Raw genomic sequence first — 22815 nt, forward strand, 5'->3', positions numbered from 1 at the left:
AAAGAATTCTAAATTTTAGATGCAACAATATGTTAGGTCGGTTAACACAATGATGATTGATCAGGAATCCTATTTGTCAACAGTTGATTTCAATTGAACATGAGCTACTATTAGGACAAAGACAAACGCATCCATTTTGCTATTCTGATTTAGAAAAGGAACATTTCTCATCTCCGGTATGACGTCATGAACAGAGTTTCCTTGGAATTATCCAAGTTTTTTTCCCCAAGAATTTTTTTTTTTGGGGGGGGGAAACCCTCCATTCCGGGTTAAGAAATAAAAGGCTAAGGGTAATAATAATTGACTTAAACTAATCAAAATATCCTCGCGCAAAGACTGCAGGCGTGCGCATGGTTAGAGCACGCGCACACGAGCGAACGAACGCGCGCGCGCGCGCGGCTGCGACGCGACGCGGCGCATTAGAGAAGTCCAAAGTCATCCAGTTTGCTCTAATCATTACAATTAGTCGTGAATTATCACCGGACTCTGACAGACGTTCCTTGTAACTCTCTTTTATTTCCACCCCGCGCTAATCAGCGGCTCTCATTACAAACGCTGATTAAACTGCAAATTACCCAGCAGCGGCCCCGTCCGCGCCTACCGGAGCCTCGCTCAATATCAATTAAGTGGAGCAGCCCGTCTGTAGTCTCGCGGCGCTTCCAAATGCTTGATAGTGCCACTTATTAGTTTGGAAAACTCGGAAAATACCAATAATCAACGGCCATGAGGCTGCAGCGGGGAAAGCGCAAAGGGGTTTCCCCCACCTCTCACATGCAATCACACCAGCAGCCGCGGCCGATAAAAGATTTTCTGCTGTGCTCCCGGTCACACGCACGCACGCACGCACGCACGCACGCACGCACCCACACCTGGTGCAGAGATAGCCACTGTGTATATGCGGTTCAGAGCACACAGCACACGCACACAAAGGGGAAACCTCGCTGCACCATATTGCCATATTAAATGCTGGTGTGGAATCGTGAAATATTACATTTTATGATAATCATATGATGATCATATTTGCTCCCGATATGTCTGTAACTGATCTTAATAAGCTCATTTAAAAAAGAATGAAAATCTAGCTTAATTGCGTAACAACTTAAGTCTATGTAATTAAAATCTAAGCTTTTTAATCGAAGGATTACACCAAAAAGCTTGACATTGATTTTTAAGACTCTTTAATATGAACTAAGATGTATTTTGTGCATGTCAGGCAGTGCACCAGTCCTTGTCTTGACCATGTTGTTTCAAACGTTTATAACACAGTTAGAAAACGAGATTGTGTTCTTCAAAGAATCTATAATTTAGACATATGTATTTTTCCATATCAAATCTCAATTAAAAAAAATATATATATATGACTGCTGGAATAAATTCTTTTTAATTAATAATCTTGTTAATAACCATTACATTTGGTTTCAGTTGTTTAAAATATAGCCCTCAGTGTATGATCTTAATTTCACTTTGAGAATTAATAAGATGAAGTAAATGTATAATAAATAAATAAATGTATAAAAGTAAATGTTCAAACCTATGCAATAGATAAATAACTAATAAACACGCTTTTTTTCTCTTTTTCTTTGTAATATATAAAGATTTTTTTCTGTCACAGATTTTGTTCACGTAAAGTGTTTTGATAGGTATATATTTACAAACACACACACACACACGCACACACACACACACACACACACACACACACACAGAGGCAAACTCACACCTCATGCAGCCTTGAAGAATAATGTGAAATTGATTCTTTTTTTCCATGGATCACGCAAATCAATATCAGATGCACAAGAATTCAAATGATATTGAATGTTGTGTCCTTAAAGCAGACTTTTATGAGCCATATCAATCATTCATCTCAAGCCATAATGTGTAAACAAAGAAAGTAGCGCACACAGAGGCCTAAGCAGTTTAAACACATGGCACTGAATGTCACCACAGTAGTTAACAATCAGCGTTACACACTACTGATCTGTAAACACGGAACATGTACATTTAAAGTGCATGAAAGAGAACTGTAATGACGGCATAAAATGTCAGGCAGTTAAAGTTGAAATTATCTTTTAGACCATATTGTTGCTTAAAAGAGAGACAGGGAGGACAGCTAACAGCGTTCATAGATGGATTAAATGGGAGAAATTATAACAGCTAACACAAAGAAAAAGATATGGAACGCTTCCCTTATGCTGGAAGAAAGAATATTTGGGAAATTGCAGCACAACCCTTGACGTTTTCACATGAAACAACTAATATTAAATGTAGCACCTCCATATTACAATGATGCACACCAGCCTCTGTGCCTCGTTTAATCTTAGTCAAACAAAAAACAATGCAAAAGGAGTAATTACACTGTACAGAGTGTTGTGTTTGATTTTATTGTTTTAAACATGTTCAATAAAAAACACAACGAAAACTAACTTATTCATCACCTGCAGTGAAATCCAATCTTTATATGAAACTATACTTATCTTAACCGCTTTAACCAAAATACTTCTCTACTCCCCAGACTTATTTTACAACTAACCGACGTATTAAAACATCAACATCATCATCACCCTGATGTTTTTTTTTATATAATTATCAGCATTCATATGTAAAATATCATGGATTAAGTCATTCGCCACAAATTTTAAAATAAATATACATATGTTCATCTTATATGCATTTGTTTTTGTTAGTTTGTTGTTTTTTTGTTGTTGTTTTGACCGCCGATTTAGTTTCCCTTGAACGTTATCTGCTTTCAGTGCGCTCTGCGATCGATTGGTCCAAAACGACCGATTCATCTGCGCGCAGCTTGTCGGGACTGTTTTTCAGCTGCACACACGTTCAGTTAAGCTTTGCTAGCTACGTTTGTGTATCTTTTCGCAAAGTAAAGCCATGTCACAGGACAGGGTTCGGCAACTGAAGATAAAAACTGGTGTCGTGAAGAGGTAAGGTTGAATTTTGGTTGAGGGGTTTTGTTTTGTCGGTGAAAAAGCTCTTGGCAGCTGCTAATGTTTGCTAGCGTAGTGGCTTAGTTTGGTGGCTAGGCTAGCTTCGGACCTAGCTACTCGGCCTTTGTTTGAATTTTTATTTTTACTCCGTAATTGCTGCGGTCGGTCAGTGAGTGCCCTGTGAATTAGTGGATTCAGTTCCGTTAGCAGTCTTTATTTCTGTGTTGTTGTTGTATGCCGTGAGAACCCTCTGGGTTATTCAAACATACCCCGCTCCGAGCGATAGCGGCGACAGCTAACGGTTTTGAATGAACGCAGCATACAGTTATGTGGAACAATTGTACCGAATAAATTAAAAAAAAAAAAAAAAAAAGTATTTTCTGGCAGCCCGAAGTGGAATACACACTGTGTCGTCCCGTTCACGCTATTATTATCATCAACGTTTTGGTATCATGACCGTAAAAGAGGCTGTCATGTGACAAATGGCAACCAGCGACGGGCTAGCATAATCGTGCATCAGCATCCAAAATTGCCGATAGCGTTTGATTTTCAGTGTTAGATATGTCGTTCTGTTTTCTCCAGCTCCATTTTTTTTTTTACTCGTCCTTGATTTTAAATTGTCTGCTAATGTTGTTTTCTCCACATCGACTTCAACTCTTATCGAAATCTATTGTAAGCCATTCTTGCACAGTCATGTTTACAGTACACGGTCCAGTACGAAATGGTGTCAATAGCATGTCCCTTAACTGATTGTATAATATGCAATAGTTTCCAATACAGGCATTTCACCCCTAGCATATCCGGAAAAACCGTTCAGCGTTTTCAGTTTTCATTTCCTCAATTTTAAAATGTTTGGACGTGCTTAATTCAGAGTATACATTTGCATGAAACTGCCAGGCACAGATTCCATAGCACTCTTTGAATGATTGCTTACTCTTTGACTCTTGCAGTCTCTGTGATTTTTCCTCATTGATACTGCCTTTTACAAAACAACAAACTTATTCATTATAGAAAAGAAAACATAAGTGGATAGGAATATAGTGGAACTAATCTTGCATTACATTTCCAGCTGCTAACTTTGGCCACGCCGTTTGTACTGCCTGTACACTGACCTTGTTGATTCAAAAGTACTAAAGATATTAAAAGGATTTATATTGTTATGATAGGGGTTTGACATCAGCTGTCAATTTTAATTGTCTTAATTAATTAACTTTGAACATAATGAGTTACACTGTGCATTTCACATATTAGGCATGTTTTTATGTATGTATGTACATATATATATATATATATATATATATATATATATATATATATATATATATATATATATACATATATTGTAAACACATTATGTACTCTCACTTTAGCAAATAAGGAATTCCCAACCTGTCACTTTGCAATGTTTTGCTTTGTGCACAGCATCTTGGCAGAAGTAAATCAGAACAAAAGAAGCTGTTTGCTGGCGGTCCTCTTAACTCAACATCCAGTTTAAGAGCGAGCGAGAGAGAGAGTTGGAATCTAATTCTGAAGTTGTGTGATGGCGAGAGTTGCACTGCAGGGGGCAAGGAGGGCATCTGTGTGTTGGATAGATAGACTCCTAGCATTCAACTTAGAACCCCACATACACACACTATCACCACCCCTCCCGCCCCCTGTCAGTAGCAATAGGGTAATTCGCTATCATTATATGACCCTCATTAAATTTGTTTTGACGAAGGTGAGATTACAAGCATGCCTCCTGTTGTGGTGCTGCTAGTGATCAGAATTCCCACAGAGTACACGTTACAAAAACACATTACATCAAGCCCCCCCCCCCCCCCCCCCCCCAACTGAGCGCGCGCGCACACACATACACATAAACGTGTGAGTGAGGAAAAAGTCCACCCCTGCCAGGGACATTTTAATCAAACTGTTTGGTTTCAAAGTAAATATGGTCATCGCTTTTTGTGTCTTTATGATCTCGTGTCCCCTCCTATTTAGTCTCTTTTTCCTCATGTCTCTCCTCTCACCCTTTCCCTCCTTTTTTTTTCTTTTTCTTTTTTTAAAGAAAATAAATATATATTAGAGGTTTAGAGGGAACCCGCCTGTTCTCAGCCCGGCCTATTTCAAGTGGCTTTTGCACATTCCAGTCAGTGCCTTTCCGGTCCTAGCGAGGCGGATGCCCTTAATAAAATGACAACAGTAATTTGCCTTTGTCATTCTGGGTCCCAGCACCGACTACGGCGACGCTCAAAAATACAGTGCTGGAGGAGGCGGCCGAATGTGTGTCGGCTGGCTCTAATTCCCTTTTTTTTTTTTTTTTTTTTCTATTTTCCAGAGAGCTGCCTTTTCCATTAAGGCTGAGGTGGCAGGTCTATTTAAAACCAGCCGCGACCCCACCCCTCGTTCTCACCGCGCTGCAAGTCTGGAGAAATAAGAAATTAACATCAGGGACTGGAAGGGGAGAAATGGACATTTTGTTATTAGACTGTCCTTCAGTTTTATTTAAATTATTCCAGCCTCCCTCGCGCCGTCTTCCCCTCTCCCTCCCACCCTCTCTGCGCGCCGCCGTCTTTGTCTCCGAACAGGTGACATCACTCACTCCGCGTCAAGCCCGAGAAGCGAAAAAGAAGCCCGGGCCGCCATCGCGGCGGCGGCGCCCGTTTAAAAGCCTCTTGATGGAACAGTATTAGAACGAGGCGTAATTGATGTCAGCTATGACAGAGTGCCGTTGGCTTCCTTGGCAAAGCAAGGAGCCGCGCAACACCGAGGGGAAGGTTCTCCGGTAATGTGACTGATTAATGAAGGATCACTCACTTATGCACACACAGCTGATTTTATGAAAAATTAAATTTGTGTTGTCACTCCGACAAGCCGGGCGCGGCCGGAAAAAGACTATTAGCCGGGAATCATCATCAATAGCGATATTTTCAAACTCCATTATGCCAATCAGGGCCAGAATCTGTTTAATAGATTTAGTTCCATTTGGCCCGTAATTGATAAATAATCAAAATTTATCAATGTACTCTCGCCCCGTTTTCACTAACAATCAAGGAAAAGAGGCCCATTTACCACCTGACTTGGTCCGAATTAGGGAGTAAATTGATGATCAATTAATCTCTAAAAAGAACTGGGTGGGCGGGTGTGGTTTTTTTAGGGGGGTGGCGTAACAGTGAAATAGAAAGTGGCCAACATTTGCCTGACACCGGTATTGGCTTTTATTTATTTAACGTGTAGACGGACGCCACAGAGTCCGTTAAAATGCAACTTATTTTAATGTCGGCTGAGCGGCGGTTTTGAAGGATCGCATTTGCAATGCACATCCAGAGATTGAATATAGGTTTCTTTTCGTTTAACCGGAGGAACCGACATTGCTGTGTGCAATTTTAAAGCCGCCGTGCTCTTGGATGCCAGCGGTGGCAGCGGTGTGCAGGAGCGATGCCTTGGCCGCGTGTTCTCGAGGTGTGTATCTTTCCATCCTGCGGGAGATGATCTCACCGCATCCTCCTCAGTTGGAGACTTGTCGGGCCCGAATGAGGATAGATGGCCGACTCTGAGAGAGGTGACCATCATAGGCAGCCCCTGCCCTCCTGCTGCCCCCCCCCCTTTTTTTTTTTCTTTTTTCATGGTTCCTTCCCCGCGTGTCTGCGAGGCCGCAGGTTCGGGTTTCCCGTTTGATGGAACAACACCCTCTCACCTCCAACCTTCCAACTACAACCCCCCCCCCCCCCCTCTCTCTCTGTTGTTGCCGTCTGCAGGCTGGCAAAAGAGGCGAAGATGTACAAAGAAGAGCTCGGCCAGCAGGAGGAGAAGATCTCGCGGTTGAAGCAGCAGGGAGCAGATGAATATGACATCAAGAAGCAGGTCGGTTTCTCCTCGTTTTTCCACCCGGTGTAAAACAGAGCAACCCGAATCTGCCGAGCTCGCCGCCCATGGCGGCTTCCCGTCGAGGAGTTTTGTTCCTCCGCGGCGGGGAAAGTGAATTTCTGCCAAGATGAAACGTGTAGCTCCTCATTCAGGCAATAAAGTGGGTGCATGGCGGTAATGACAAATGAGCTTCCGAGAGCAAAGTCGTTAGCGCTTTCCTTGCGTTCCTCGCTCGTAATTAGACGGCGTTACTTCACAGGAGTTTGATAATTACTGACACATGCTGGTAATTTAGTGACCGTCTCCGTCTCCTCCTCCTCCTCCTCCTCCTCCTCCTCGTCCTCCTCCTACATCCTGTGGCACCATGTCTACAGTTTAGCATTAAAGTCTCAGAATGAGCTAATGGCGGCCGATTTATGTATTTTCTTAGCAGAAAAGCAACGCCGGTGGGGGAAAATGATCCTACATGTCGATTAATATCTGAAGTTTTCCTCAATGTTCGACCGTTGCCATCGCGCACAAGTCAACACGTTGGTTGTAACTTTATTAAAGAAACTTGTGGTCAGTATTAAAAATAAAAGAAATACCGTTCACTGTTGTCTGGATTCACTTCTGTGCTCACTGCGCTTGGAGCAACCTCGTCATTTTGTTTCCTTGAAAATTCCGTACGTGTACATGCGCGCGTCTCTCTGTTGTTTTGCGGGCACGGCGCCTCGGGCTGAGCCACTCTCAACCAGGGAGATTTTGGAGGCCAGGCGGGGGGTGGGGGGGGTGGGGTGGGGGATTAGGGCTGGAGATGGCAGGTCTGAGGCAGGATGGATTAAAGGTTTTGCTTTTAATGGAATCAATACGCTCTAAGTGTCATCTTTATCCAGCGCTGATGGGATCATTCCACCGGGAGGGCACAGTGACTTTTCTCTCCCTTACTAGCCGCGCTCACCTTGTCACATGACGGCTCGGCTTGTCGCTCGTCCACCCCACCCGTGCACCCCCGCCCTCCCCCACCCCCAGAGTGTCAACTCGTCTGCTAGCCTGCTGCTGCTGCTGCTGTGGCGACGACGCACTTATGTATAACTGTGTCCCCTGTTTTGACTCTGCAGCGCAAGGTGAGGAAGCAGCTGCTGCGTGCGTCTGTGTGTCTGACAGCATTAGCCAACTCTCCTCTGCTCTTTAGGGTGCCAGCTGGGGGGGGATTCCACGTTTGTTAGTCCACCTCCCCGGGCCTTCACACGGTGTAACACCTCTTAACACTTTGATCACTGTGCCCTCCACTCGCAGGGCTTCTTCATTCATCCAGGTGTGCCGGTGTCGGATCGAGCGGCCCTCCCTGGCCGACTCCCTGTCCAATCGATAACTCGATAACATTTTTCATAGAGCCGGCACTTTATTTTCGCGACGCGGAAAACCCCGTTTTGTTTAAACGGATCTTCCGCCGACACGGGAGCCGCACGCTCAGCCACGTGTTCAAAAAAAAAGAAAGACGAACGCCGGACCAATTGCTGAAGCAGGCCGATGACGACGATGTCGCCTCTCTTGTGTGCTTTCAGTATGAAGTGCTGCAGGAGTGCAAAATGATGGTCCCGGACTCCCACCATCGCCTGATGGCGGCGCACGGAGATCTGCAGCAGTTTTTGGTAAGAAGAGAAGCCTCAAATATTACAAAATGACTCTTTATGCACTTCATCACGAATTATGTTCTTCCTGTAACCGAGCATTCAAACTTTTTTTTTTTTTTTTTTTTTTGGCTTTGGGAAGCTTTAAAAGTAATCACCTCACATATTGCACTCTCATATCTTGAGTAATGGATGTACATTCCTATAGTAGACATTTATTAGGAAACTGACAAATTGTTCTTGCAACAGTGTGCAGGTGCTTTATTGGCTTACACATCAGTAGAATACTTTTTAGATGTTAGTTTAAAGGAGAAAAGTCTTGAGTTTTACATACTGGTGACCTTTGACCTTAAATTTAGTTTCATGACACAATTTCCTGTTGGTTCAAGTGCTCATGAAAGTGGACCTGAGATCAAGTCTGTTTCTTTTTGTTAGAGGGTATTAAATGCTTTTGTCTACAGAATTGAGCTTTGAAAACTGTTTAAATAAATGAAACATGGTGACCTGCATTCACTGCCTGGACTTACAATCTCAAATCAAACTGTTGAATTTATCTTTGGTTTGTCAGCACAAATGTGCGCCCCAATCCTAATCCCTCTGGTAGATCAGGCTACATCCTTACAGGGGCTGTACGCCCTCGCTGCAAGGAGAACTACTAGCAGGATCGCAATGATCATACAGAATAAAGCTAGAAAGTTTTTCAGCACAAGCCGTCAACTGTCGCAAGGCTAAAGTCTTTAGCCTTGAAATTAAAAACTTAAACCATACCACTTGACCAGACGAGGTCGTGGCGTCCGTGCTCTCCAGGTGCAACCCTGCTGAACTCCGTCGCGACATCTGCTCCTTTCATCTGAGCGACACTCAGTCTGATCACCAGAGTGAGCGTTTCAAAATGTGCACCTTATTAGACGCCCATCAACTATATTTGGCTCTCGATGCGCACACACACACACACACACGGGCACACAGTGTGATCCAGCCTCGGCGGGGTTGAAGCTTGACGCGTCGAGAAGCAAAAACAAAAGCATGCGTGTCACAGGTTCGCCGCAATTAAGGCGGAGCAACGGTCGCGCGGCTGCTGCCGGGAGTCACTCACACGAGAGCGAAGCGGTCAAAACTGGCAACCGTCCTGGCCTTCTTTCGTGCGTGCGTGTTGCGCATATATGTGTATATATACATGTACATATATATATATATATTATATGTGTGTGTGTGTGTGTGTGTGTGTGCAAATAGGGAACTGCCGCGCACTTAATTAGTGGACACGGGCAGCGTGCAGTCGCCTCGGCACCCAGCTGCTAAATTCAGACCTGGGTAATTCGACGGTGACGAGCTGGCGTAGCGGCCGCAGTGCAGGCGCCATGTGGAAAGGAAGGAAAGGAAAGTTTCTGGGGGGGGGGGGGGATGAGAAAAGTTGCTCTCCAAGTCGTCGAGGCGTACGACATTTTGCGGCCGTCGGAACAGATAACGCTAACGATGCCTTGTTTGTGCCTCGATTTTTTATTTTTTATTTATTTTTTTATTCCAGGAAGCGGAGGAAGAAATGAAGGAACTGGAGGAGTACAAAGACGCCAAGGGCTTGCTGGACTCGGTGGAACTCGAGCACTGATTTCCAGACGAGTCGCTGTCCTCACTGTGAGATTCAGCCGCTTCCACTCTTCATTCCCTCTGCCGGGCCCGGTTCAACTATCGGCACACTGAATCCATCCCAACCCCCGCCCCCCCCCACCAAACCACAGCCGCAACCCTGCACCCTGGGGTTTATCATTTTTAATGTTGATTTTGTAACTACTGCTGTGTTTGACCACTAACACACACACCCCCGCCCCCTCCTATGAAAAGGAAAGTCCCAGAGGAGCACACTAAAACTGCTGACTTCACTAAACGGTCTTAAACAATACAGTCGCGGCTTAACGGACACTGGCAAGCGCACGTTCCTATCGTGCGTGGTGAAATGACGACCACCCTCGTTGGGTGGAGTGGGTCCACTGCTAGATAAATTTGAATTCAGGCCTTCTGTATGTTGTGTGTTAGTTTGTTTGCTTTTTTGTTTGTTTGTTTTTAATTAGTGAACCTGTTTCACATTTGGGGAAAAAAATAATGATAATAATAATAATATAAACTGTGCCTGTAGTCTCCATGAACTTAGTGGCCTCCAACCTTACGGCACTCACAAGCTGCATCATTTTTTTAAATTTTGCTTTGGAGTTGAATGTACTTGGTGGGAAACGCCCTCCTTTTGAATTCATCCCTGTCATCTGTACCAAACACTTGGCGGTCGAGCCCGTAGCGAGGATTCATCACCCCCACTGTTTGCCAAATGGTCGCAAAGTTCTGGTGTTTTTTTGTTTTTGTTTTTTTGTGGTGTGTGTTCTTATGGACTGCTGGGTTGAATAAATTGATGGTTCAGTAACGACGGTGTCCGTCGCTCGGTCTCTTCCTCCCTGCTGTTGGTGGTTGTGTCCCTGCCGTGGATCGGTCAGATGGATGGATTCGGCAGCCAAGCTGAAGGTGAGCACTCCGGGAAAGCCCGTCAGTCAAAGCCAACTGTTGGTGGCGTGACGTCACCGCGGCCCTGCAGCGGCCATCCATGATCTAAATGCCTCCTAAATAACCGCACCTTGTGGCTTGGGGGTTGTGGTGGGGTCACCCCTTCCTAAATAGTCATACTAATAAATGAACTCAATTGGCAGACAAATTAAGGTTACATTTGACTTGATCCTTATTTTACAGATTTCGATAATTATCGGGATCACCCCAAAGTCTCATTAGCGCCCTAATGAGGCGCTGCTGCTCCGTGGCATCTACTCCGCTCCATCTCGTTAAGGAAATCACTCTTCAATGCTGATTATTTTATTTGGACCCCATAATTATATTCCTTTCGGATAAATCACGGCCTAATCGAGTCCGTGCAGAGGGCAGCGGCGCTAATTGAGGCATGAGATGCGGCGACAGGGCGCTCCATCTGGGTTTGTGTGACCGCGGGACCCGCGGCGGCTGCTGGGCCGCTTCCCCGACACGGAGGCTGCAGATGAGAAGAGTCCACATCCCGCCCGCAAGAAGTGCCACGGCGTGCGTGAAACATGCGCGTTTTTTTTTTTTTTTTTTTAACAAGGTAAAGATCTATACGAGTCGGCAGGAAGCTTTAGAATTCTATGGCTGAATCCATGTTCTGAGCACAGGTAATACAATGTCTTCCATTAAAAGGCATCAGTGATTTACTTCCTGTATCTAGTCGCAAAGGTGTTTGCCGCTACATTTTAGACATCAGCGACCCGATGTCGTTAAATTGTGCTATATTGCACTGAAACGTCTACTAATAAATGTTAGTATATCCTATTAGTAATAGTAATAGTCTATTGTAATAGGCTATTACAATATGTGTTTTTGTATAATTCACTTAGTCTGTTGCGTAATAATTTCCCAGGCAACACTGTTCACTTTACATTTACCCTGCTATTAAGTTCTGAAATAACGAATTTACCTGCATTATTAAACAAGGAATTTGCACAATTTTCTCCCAGAGCCCCCTCAGTTTAATGTCCGCATCTTAAAGGGAAATTCCTTTTATGGCAGGTAGCTTTTATTTTGAAACAGCACATTTCACTCAATGGGTTTCTGTCATGGTACAGGTTAAAATAATGAGAGAGAGAAATCTGCAGAGCAATATTAAAATACTGCTATGGAGAAATGATCAAACCTCAAATAGGAGAGACCCTGTCAATTTGCCTTTTGGCTCAGAATAGATGGGCACGCGCAATACAGGTGAGTACGAGAACGAGCACACCCTCGGTGCTCAAGTTTGTTTAAACAAAACGCGTTGTTTACACAATTGATTTTATTCTTATACAGTTTTTTTTCCCCCCAAGTCAGTCGCATCAAATAGGACTTTTATTCGATAAATTGACATTTGTGATCATAACATCGATTTTGTTTCCCAAGCGGCAGAAAAAGGGACCTGCATGCGCAATAATCTGCCCTCGGCTGGTTGAGGTGCGGCTGAGATCACAGGTTCCAGATCCACCAACCGCTGACCAATCACACACCTGCACGATGTAACGCTATTTGACAGGAGGGGAATCGATTTATTGCGTCACTCTGGGAAAAAAAAGAAAAAGAAAAGACTTTGCATATAGTTTCAACAGAAACCGTCCTAATCGAATTTCCAGACCAGACATATATGATGGAAGTCGACGTAATTCCCTTTGCCCCACCCCCCCTAAAAAAAATAAAGGCCCATTTTATCATTAGGTTAAAAAAAAAAAAAAAAAAAGTATTTCTCCTTGTCAAGCATTTAAATGCCTTATTTCCACACAGATGCACTGCATTAACTTCCTGTTTGTTTGTCTATCTCTATTAAGCTCCGCGTTCTTATGAGGGTCTGTGTGTGCGCGCGCGCTGTGTTATGACTGCGTGTGCTCTGTGCGGAGAAGATTGATGCGAGCTGTTTATGTGAACCTGCGGCTCACCTCAGTTTGAGCAGCCCATCCACACACACACACACACACACACACACACACACACACACACACACACACACACACACACAGAGCAATGGGTATTAAGTGAAACGAATTACTAAAATAGAATAAAACCAGTGAAGAAACGTGACAATAATACACGTAAAATGTATATTTAAGAATCTATTGTAATTAATAAATGACTTATTGCCCAGGTTTAGCTAAGTGAAGCATTCAAATTGATTCTAAAAAATAAATAAAAATATCAGCTGAAAAAAAAATAACAGTGGAGGGGAAATCTTGCACCTTAAAACCACTGCACCTTAAAATTCAAATAAATTCAAATGGCGAATTCCACTTCCCCGTTGAGCGCCTAAATTACAACTAAACATTTGCAAAAAAGTGAAACTGGCAACCCAATTCACCCTCCCGGGCGTCTCATCGTTCCGACCTTCAGTGTCGCTGCACTTATGGCTAAAATTACGAGGTGATTCCACTGACAGAGCCATTCACCTTTGTTTGTACAGACCTAAACGCTCTAGATATTGAAAAGTCGTAAAAAAAAAAAAAAAAAGAAATAAAAAAAATAGAGGAAGGAGGCGCGCATCCATCATTTAGACGTGTGATGATTCGGAATTATCCTCACATGGTTTACACTGCAACGAGAGAGGGGGGACCACGACCATTTAAATGATCACATTCTTTGTTATGGTGTTCTCACCCTTTTTTAAAAAAAATAAATTAATAGAAATGGGCAAGTCGTGTCTCAGGGTGCGCGTCTCTCCAGTGGAAGCGCAAAGACGCAGGAGAACCTCCGGGACGCGAGAAAGGAAAAAAAAAGAAAACCCCTAACACGCACTGTCCGTCCATCCATCCATCCATCCATCCATCCATCCACCGCTGTCTCCGTGCATGTGCCTCTAATGTGGCTTTGGTCGATCGGTCGTGCCACCAGCTTGCAGATGCATAAAGGATGAGCGCAGAGGCTCCATGCAGAAGCCCGGGTGGCTGAAGAAAGGAGCCCAAACGAGCCGGCGGTTCACGCTCGGACGCCTCCTTTGTGCCACTCTTTTTTTTCTCTCTCTCTCATCCAATTCCATCCCATAATAAATAAACCCGCTGCCTCCGATAAAACCGACATCTGGCTCACCGTTTTTTTTTGTGTGTGTGTGTGTGTGTGTGTTTTTTTTTTGCCCCATTTGTCTAAATCGAATAACAATTTCAATTTGTTGAGGAACAATTTCTTTATGCTTTTTGGAGAACTTTTGGTTTTAAATCTTGATCCAAATAAATCAAAAATGCAAACAAAATTCATTTTCAAGCGCCCCATCAAGAGTTTATACCACTGTCTGCTGAGGTGTCACTATGAGTTGGCCCTTTGTCGAAGGGAAGCTTCCACCGCAACACTTTGCGCCGAATTAACCTGCTCACACAGCATTTAAAGGACCCACACACACACACCTCCTTTTTTTTTTTTTTTACCCTGACGTCGTTCTCATTTGCAGGGATATTACTCATATTAGCCGCTCTCTTTTCGGGGCAATCAAGGCAACATCTTAGCATCGAATCTTAATGATCTTGAAAATTATAGCCCTACAAAGTTAAGACACTGCGCTAAGCTTAAGTTTGTTGTTATAGGCTATAGAGTGGGGAAATCTGGGACATTCGAAGAGGTTCACTTGATACGTGTGTCGTAAAAAAAAAAAAAAAGAAAGAAGGAAAGAAAGAAAATGAGGGGAGGGGGAGCTTCTAAAAAGGGCCGTAAATGCTCCGAGTTCATATTCAAGGTGTCCTGGGTGTGCAGTACACCCCACCACCACCACCATCACCATCACCATCACCAATCTTTCTCTCATGACTAACTCCTGTTCCCGTTCCACTGGCTTTCCATCAGCATGCACAATTAAACAAATATTGTGGCGATCCAAGGTTTTTCTCCTTAAGGGTCGAAGCTTCTTTTTTTTTTTGTATGTGTGTGTGTGTTGCCACGCAGATATTAAATCAGGTTATTTTATTGGGTGTAATTTGGAGGGGGTGGGCGTATGGGGGGCGGGGGGGGGGGTGTTGGAAATCAAAGCCAATTACAGGAATGAGGAGGAATGAACTTGTGGATGTGAGAGGATGGAGGTGCTCCTTGGTGCACATGCTCTGCCTCCCCGAGCTGACATGCCTCGGGCTTCAACTCTGATTGGTCCTCGTTTGGAGCAGCTCATGGGTTCATTCCGCCGCTAAGCGCCTCCCCGTTTCTCTAAACTACATTATAATGCAACGAGCCTCCCTTTTTTAACCGCAAACCGAATTTGCTTTCATTTAGGATCTATATATTTCTTAAATAGGTTAAAGTCATATAGGGGTGGTGGTGTGGAGGTTTTTTTTTTATTGAGGGGGGAGAGAGCAGCACTTCGCTCTGGAGCGGTGCACAATGCTTTCTCACGCCGACCTCCTGGATGCTCGCCTCGGTGAGTTATCATCGCCCAACTCCGGTCTTCAACTCTACTGTAAGCTGGAGTCTCTTTTTTTCTTCTTCATTCAAACTGTGTAAAAAAAAAAAAAAACTGTCAATTTGCTTCTTGTGCCGTCTAATGTGCGCTAAAGTGGAGCTAAACTCGCCTAATGCATTGGAAAAGTAATTATTATTATTATCACATTACCGCGTAATTTGATTTAACAATTTTCTAAGATATCGCTGTGATCGGATTTTATTAGGGGTATTTAAGGGGGCAGATTGCAGCTTGCATGCCGATTCTGCTGCAGGAGTTCAGTGGGCCGCCGTTATCCTAAAATGCATTTTCTTGTTTTAACCTCGATGCATGCGCGGTTATTTTCACCCGTTTCCCCCTGCAGTCAAAATGTTTGTTGCCTGCGATGTCGCTGGATACATTGGCTATGTGATGTGACAGAATGCTTGTACAATGCAGTGTTTGTCTAACTCTTTTCTCTCCCGTGCAGCGTTCCCCGTGCAAAGCTCACCACATGTGGCTGTCTGTGCAGGGATGAAGGATGCCGCGGCGGAGCTCCTGGGCCACAGGGAAGCTCTGAAGTGCAGGCTCGGCGGGGGAGGCGGACCCGACCCGGGACACTCCGGGGAGCTCGGCCCGGGTCCGGACGGCGTGGAGGGAGCCACGATGCTCCCCGGAGATGATATCAGCGGCGGCGGAGGCTCCAACCCGGTTCAGGTCGGCAGCAAGGAGCAGGAGAAGCAGCAGCAGCAGCAGCAGCAGCAGCATCAGCAGCAGAACAACAACAACGCGAACCAGTCCGGAGGTCAGCAGAGCCAGAGCCAGAGCCAGAGCCAGAAGCAGAAGCGGCACAGGACCCGCTTCACCCCGGCGCAGCTCAACGAGCTGGAGAGGAGCTTTGCCAAGACGCACTACCCAGACATCTTCATGCGGGAGGAGCTGGCGCTGAGAATCGGATTGACGGAGTCCAGGGTGCAGGTAAGGACGAGTCAGGGTACACACGTCACAAATGCAAAAACCCGTCTTGTGCGAAATTTCGTCAGGTTAGATTTAATGTCTACTGAAGAAAACCAAATGAAAGTCACCGCAGTATCGAAATCGAACAAGACAGGGATTTGAAAGGAAGAAATAAAGAAAAAATAAAAAGAAATAAAGAACCAGAGCTGCATTCAGTAAAATTAAAATTATTTCTGCAGCAGCAGCATCATAACAATAATATCATGTTTAACAACTGTATTATTAGCCTACTCTCAAATCAGGATAGGTTTGACAGCATTATTGCAATGCGTGTTTTCGTCATATAAAATGCACTGTCCTGTGTTCGGCTTCGTTATTAAAATGAAATCAGTTGTAAATAAACGAACAGAAATATGAAAGAAGGTTAAATACGTGTCAGAATGAGATATTTCTGAATAGGAACGTTGTCGAGATGATTACTTTTATACCAACAAAAACGATTCTCTTTCTTTGGCTAGAGACCTAAAACAGAAAAGAAAGGAAAGAAAAAAATATATAAATATAATAAAAGATTTTCCTAATCATATTATAAAATTATTTGTTTTCACCATGCGTTTATATTTATATACAGTATATATATATGTGTGTGTAAACCTTTTATTTAAAAAAAACAAAAAACAAAACAATGTTCGATGTATGCGTTTTTGAGAGCCTGCACGAGTTTTGTATTCAAAAATCACGTCCGGATTTAAAACGATGGCCACGCCTCGCCACGTGCTCTATACGCTATTATTTCCCTGCATTTGATTGTCGACTGCTCCTTTTGCACTGCTTTTTGGATAATGCGATTTATCTACGCCCAAAAATAAAATAACATAAAATAAACTGATATAGATTCAACATTTTTGTTTAATGTATTTCGAGTAGAGACAATCTGCATTTTAGCAGATCTGTGTTTCGACTCCGGCGGGAAGCTGGTGATGGAAAATGTGACGATGGCAGCAGTTTTATCCCACTGCTTTAATCGCTGAAGACACACGATAATAATAATAATAATAATAATAATAATAATAATAATAATAATAATGATAATAATAATAATAATAATAATAATAATAATAATAATAATAATAATAATAATAATAACTACCGGCTGGTTATCAGAGCTGAATCAACAGCTTGACTGAATCGCCATCGCACTCGGCGCTTCTCCTTTACTATTTCCGTCCTCAACGACTTCCTTGCGCAAACACAAAGTGCGTTATACGGCGCCTCGGCCTTATTACCCCGCCACGGCGCATCGTCTCGGCGCGCTCGCACGTGAAATAAGTGCCTAATAATCGTTATTATTATTGCATGGCTCCGCTCCGTTCTCGCCGACCATTTCCATAAAATAGGAATTAGTGAAATGAAGCCCATCCGGTGTGACTGCGGGGCTGAAATAAGGAGGCAGGTGCGGGCTCGGCTTTAGCGATGGGCCTGTCAGCGCCGTGCACGTCTTAATGCCGGACTCGCTGAGAGCGCACTCCGTCTTTTTTAAAACAGAATGAGGAATTGCTTTTCCTCCGCCTTCCAAAGTGTAATGCATCTCAGCTGGGATTTCACGGCTGGCTACGCCGGGGAGGGGAGGAAGCACACCGAGATTGTCCCGCTCTTATTACTGCGGCCCCACTTTCTCAAGCAAATCTTCACATTAATCATAGACGGTCCCCGTTTACAAGCAAAGCCATCGCAGCTCAAGGACTCCAGAAATAAAAGCCTGTTTGTCACAGCACTCCGAGATTATCTTTGTTATCTGAGCGCCGACCTGCACGGGGCGGCCAGCGGCTCCTCGTGTACGCCGCAGAATGTCTATAGGTGTTATTGGAAATGACGATAATAATACTAATAAAATGTCGCCGCTTTTCACAAGCCCACAGCCGTCATAAATAAGGAAGCACGTCTTTGTTTATGAAGCCAAGTTAATTGGGATATCTACAGATTGTTGAAATTACTGCTGCTGTAAAATAAAAGAAGATAAGAATAAAGACATCTTGATAACTGAAGAAATTAAATTAGATAGGATAGCATTACATATTGAATCCACAAATGAAAAATAAGCATTGTTATTAATCTTGCTGCATTATTATATATTGATTATTTTATTAAAGTTAGTTATTTTTGCCTGGAAAGAAAAAATAAATTATAAATAAAAAAAAAACAACAACCCACATTGTCCTGCACAATATGGAATTTGTTTTTTCGTTTGTTTTATCAGACACACAATGTTTGGAGGACATTTTTCAGGAAATAAGTAAATAGATAAACAAATTAACTCAAATACTGCAAACTGAAATGATATCACCAAATATATATATATATATATATATATATATATATATATATATATATATATATATATATATATATATATATATATATATATTCGACAGTTGATGTTTCATGGACACTGCTACATATACAAATCAATCATTCTGCAGATTTTCAAAAATGTAATTCCTGTTCCCTGTCGCTGGATGTTTTTGTAAGGGGTCAGCAAACGAAAGGCACAAATGAAGTTGAACCGACTCATTTCAATTGCGGTCCTTCTTTGGCAGAGACGAACCCTCGCTGGCTGTTAGCAGCTCCCAGACCGAGCGCACATCAGCTGATTTATTGCGGGTCATACGTGTTATGATGATGACCACAGACTGATGTCACAACCTTTTTTATTACCCCTCTGATAACACGACCTGTCAGCCGCCGCAGCGGCTACAGTCCCACCGCCCGCCCGTCCGCTCCCCTCCGCTAACCCCAACTTTTACTGCCACGACTTCCAAGTCAACCTTAACATGTACTGTACCTTTTCAGGCTTTGTGTTCTAAAGTAACTCGAAGCAGAAATTCAACTCTGTCGTTTATCCACACCGTCTTTCTTTCTGTTCTCGGTTGTGCTAATGTTGTTAGCCAGCTGCTAATTCTGTAAACACGCCGTGCTTCAGGTGTTCTTCTCCTTCTTCCGCATTCGGGTAGTAAACTCGCGACGCCACATCAGGCCCGGCATAGGTACTACATCGTTTTCAGGCGTTTCCGTGTCTGTTTCAAAAAATGCCGTCTCCATGGAACAAGGCCTAACCCACCGCCCTCTCCTCTCGAACCCTGCAAGGTCTGGTTCCAGAACAGACGCGCCAAGTGGAAGAAACGCAAGAAGACCACCAACGTCTTCCGAGCCCCAGGGACCCTGCTGCCCACCCACCACCACGGCCTGCCTCAGTTCCCCTCGGCAGCGGCGGCGGCGGCGGCCATGGGCGACAGCCTCTGCTCTTTCCACGCCAACGACACCCGCTGGGCCACGGCCGGCATGCCCGGCGTGTCCCAGCTGCAGCTGTCGCCCGCCCTGGGCCGCCAGCAGGCCATGGCCCAGTCGCTGTCTCAGTGCAGCCTGGGCGCCGGCCCGCCGCCCAACTCCATGGGCCTGTCCAACATGTCGTCCAACGGCAACCTCCAGTCGCACCTCTACCAGCCCACCTTCCCCGGCATGGTGCCGGCGTCGCTGTCCGGCCCCACCAACGTAGGCGGGTCACCCCAGCTGTGCAGCTCCCCGGACAGCGACGTCTGGAGAGGGACAAGCATCGCCTCGCTGCGCCGCAAAGCGCTCGAGCACACAGTGTCTATGAGCTTCACCTAGTGGCCGCCACGCAGTTGGCCGCCCAGAGCTTTTCTTTCCCCTCCTCCCTCACCACCTTTTCGCTCGGCGCAGGGGAGATCTCGGGCGTTCACTTGCTATCCATCACAGTCCACTCAGACGGCGCAGAAACCAGGATACTTGTCTAAATAGGAAGCCACGGCTGAGCATTTGTGCCAGTCACCACCCGGAGGGGAAAACTGAGAGCACCTGACCCCACCCCACCCTACCCTACCCCAGCCCAGCCGGCCTGTTGAATCAAAACAAAAGACTGACTCTGCTCGAGGCTATTATTTAATATTTTGCATGTACCTTATAGCAACTATTTATTTGTCTATTTAAATGACTTATTGGTTTGTTCTGTATTTATTTATTTATCTGGCACTTGAGGCCCTCTCTGTTGTTGCATTCAAATTTGCTGGGCGAGTGATACTTTTATTTATCTATTTATTTATGTATTTCTTTATTTATTGATTTCTTTATTTATTTTTCTAAGTCTGTGGAATCCTCTGATGATGAACAAGACTGACTCCCTTCTTCACCTGCTGCACAGCATGAGGCTCTGAGAGGCTGAAGGCACGGCACAGGAGAAGTGCAGTGGGCAAAGACACTCAAAGGTTTTAGAGGACATTAGAGATCCACCTGCAGGAGGGCGAAGGACAAAGAAACAGGAATCAGAACAACATGGAGAGAAGACTTGACTGCATGAGCTGTCTAAGGCAAAAAAAAAGGGGACATACCATAAACTGAGACATGGAAATTGACTAAACTATAATCTGTTATATAGGATGTTTTGTGTAGCGGAAAAAAAAGAAAACTCTTGTTCCCATTTTTGGTCATTTTGTGATAACTTCTGTTCCCAAATTTATGTCTGTGCTTATTATCAAATTTGACTTTCTAAATGTTCGACCCATTCAGTTTCACGGCCATGTTTATATCAATTGAATGTAAATGAGCAAATAAAAATCAATTTCTGTTATGTCACACTCAGCCATGTTTCTCCTCACTGCAGTTAAAAAAAACAGCTTGGGGATTTTTTTTTTCTTTGAACAATGTGATTTATCTTCACAACACTTAAGTAGTTACCTGATGTGCAAAACTGAAGAACAAAAACAAAACACCAACATATTAAGCTTCAATTTCTGTACAAATATCTCACTCCAGTTTCACATCACCTCCAGTAAATCATCAGATCCAGTCAGTGAGGACTAGAACGGTTTGATGGTGGTGAAGACGAAGACCCAACTTAGTTCTGTTGTCTTTTGGAGACCACTTGGCCCATAACAATACAACAATACCATACATGATGGTCGGTTGACAATAGTAAAAACAAGCAAGCAAAATTTCAATTTTTGTATAATAAAAAGGAATTCATCGCACATTTGGTATTTTCAAAATGTTCTAACGATGTGAATGAAAGTGATGTCAGTGGTCAATTGGATTATTAGTCCTCCAGGAGGGGCTTTAGATTAAAGGGTCAAAGTGCGTCGGCTTGCCCTGCAAAATGTGGAGAACACTTTGATATGAACATTATTATAACAGTGAAAAAGAAGAAATATCACAAAATGATCTCTGTTTCAAGGCTCTGTTAACTGTTATGCCACTATAATGGGAGGATTGACATTTCAGTTGCATTTTGGGTAATATTGGAAGCAGGTTTGGGCAAGAAAAAAAACAAAACATGGACCCAATATAGATACAAAAAAAAAGAACTTTGATAGTGATTGGATTTAAATTTCACCTGCATGTCCATAACAGTGTCAAATAGGTTGTTAAAGCCATTTAGATGTTTTATCCCCTTGGCTGTTAAATCCACTACTTGTCTAATTTTGCATAACGGCTTGACAGAAAAGGCACATTTTACTTAAAGAGCGGAAATTTTATCATTATGGGAAATATTATTCTTCCTTGTAAAGCTACTGCACCTCATTGAAAATGGCCTTTTATTATGAAAGATGTGTGTTCTTACTGCTAGAGTTGAACCTTTTTAAATGGATAATATACATAAGACTGTGTCTGTTTAAAATCAAGGGGGGGGGGGAGTGATGGAGGCGGTGCTCGAGGATAAAGATTTTTGTAGTCTGGCGACAGATGTGAAATAATATTACATAAATGTAATAATTTGTTTCACTATCACCCAGGTTAATTAGTTTGTGGAAATGGCTAACCTATTTCTCATTGGGTAATTTGTCACACACTGACGAGGTATAGCCAATCAGTGACCCTGCTGTTGGTGGGATCATTTCTCCCAGAATGCTGTGCAGCGAGTGTGTCGTGGAGAATGTGCGAGCGAGCCAATGTTTACCTCCTATTTATCCCGCACAAATAAATGAAATCAGTCAATAAACCATCCAAGGGTGAATATGGCTCTCTCTATCCGGGATTATGAATGAGAGCTCATTAATTTTCCTGCACGTGTGTGTGTGCGCGTGTGTGTGTGTGTGTGTGTGAGTGAGAGACAGAGAGAGGGAGAGAGAGAGAGAGCAAGAGACATTTGTGTGTGTCTATTTGAAAGGGAGAATGCATGTGCGTTACTGTGAATGCTTTTTTTTTTTTTTCCTGTAGATTGATGTTTTGGTTCTCTTGAAATAAATAAATAAAAAAAACAGTAGGTTAGCATGAGTCTTAGTTTAAAATAGCAACAACAATAAAAAAAAAAAACATTTTGGTAACAGGATAATAGCTTTTAGCATTGCTTAGCATAAAAGTGTTTTAGGCGCCAAAACGCTGCCTAACAGCAATGATTACTGCTGCACTCAAACTACTTGTGAAGATATTGATTCCAATCAACTACTATATGTCCATATAAAATTTCTAAAAATAATAACAATAATTCTTTTATTTTGCGTTTATGGTCTGCTGCAGCTAGACAAAA

At 43.5% G+C, this 22815-nt stretch overlaps 2 protein-coding genes across 5 annotated transcripts; both read left to right on the plus strand.

Annotated features, from left to right (window-relative positions):
- Positions 1–2778: 2778 nt before the first annotated feature.
- tbca (tubulin cofactor a) lies at positions 2779–10814 on the plus strand. The gene is made up of 4 exons (XM_076029511.1): positions 2779–2936; positions 6680–6785; positions 8336–8422; positions 9930–10814. The coding sequence occupies exons 1-4, from the start codon at positions 2884–2886 to the stop codon at positions 10008–10010; spliced, it is 327 nt and encodes a 108-aa protein (XP_075885626.1). The 5' UTR covers positions 2779–2883; the 3' UTR covers positions 10011–10814.
- A 4401-nt stretch (positions 10815–15215) lies between these two features.
- Positions 15216–20924, plus strand: otpa (orthopedia homeobox a). Of its 4 annotated transcripts, none has more exons than XM_076029514.1 (3): positions 15216–15359; positions 15853–16298; positions 19422–20924. In XM_076029514.1, exons 1-3 carry the CDS (start codon positions 15284–15286, stop codon positions 19941–19943), a joined length of 1044 nt encoding a protein of 347 aa, XP_075885629.1. In that variant the 5' UTR covers positions 15216–15283; the 3' UTR covers positions 19944–20924. The 4 variants fall into 4 exon arrangements, with proteins under 4 accessions (XP_075885629.1, XP_075885628.1, XP_075885630.1 ...); XM_076029513.1 differs by having other exon boundaries at positions 15220–15320; positions 15811–16298; XM_076029515.1 differs by having other exon boundaries at positions 15228–15320.
- Positions 20925–22815: the final 1891 nt, after the last annotated feature.

The sequence above is a fragment of the Nelusetta ayraudi genome, unplaced genomic scaffold (genome assembly GCF_046127955.1).
Source record: "Nelusetta ayraudi isolate G7.1 ecotype Tasmania unplaced genomic scaffold, CSIRO-AGI_Nayr_v1 ptg000026l, whole genome shotgun sequence".
In the NCBI taxonomy this organism is placed as follows: domain Eukaryota; kingdom Metazoa; phylum Chordata; class Actinopteri; order Tetraodontiformes; family Monacanthidae; genus Nelusetta; species Nelusetta ayraudi.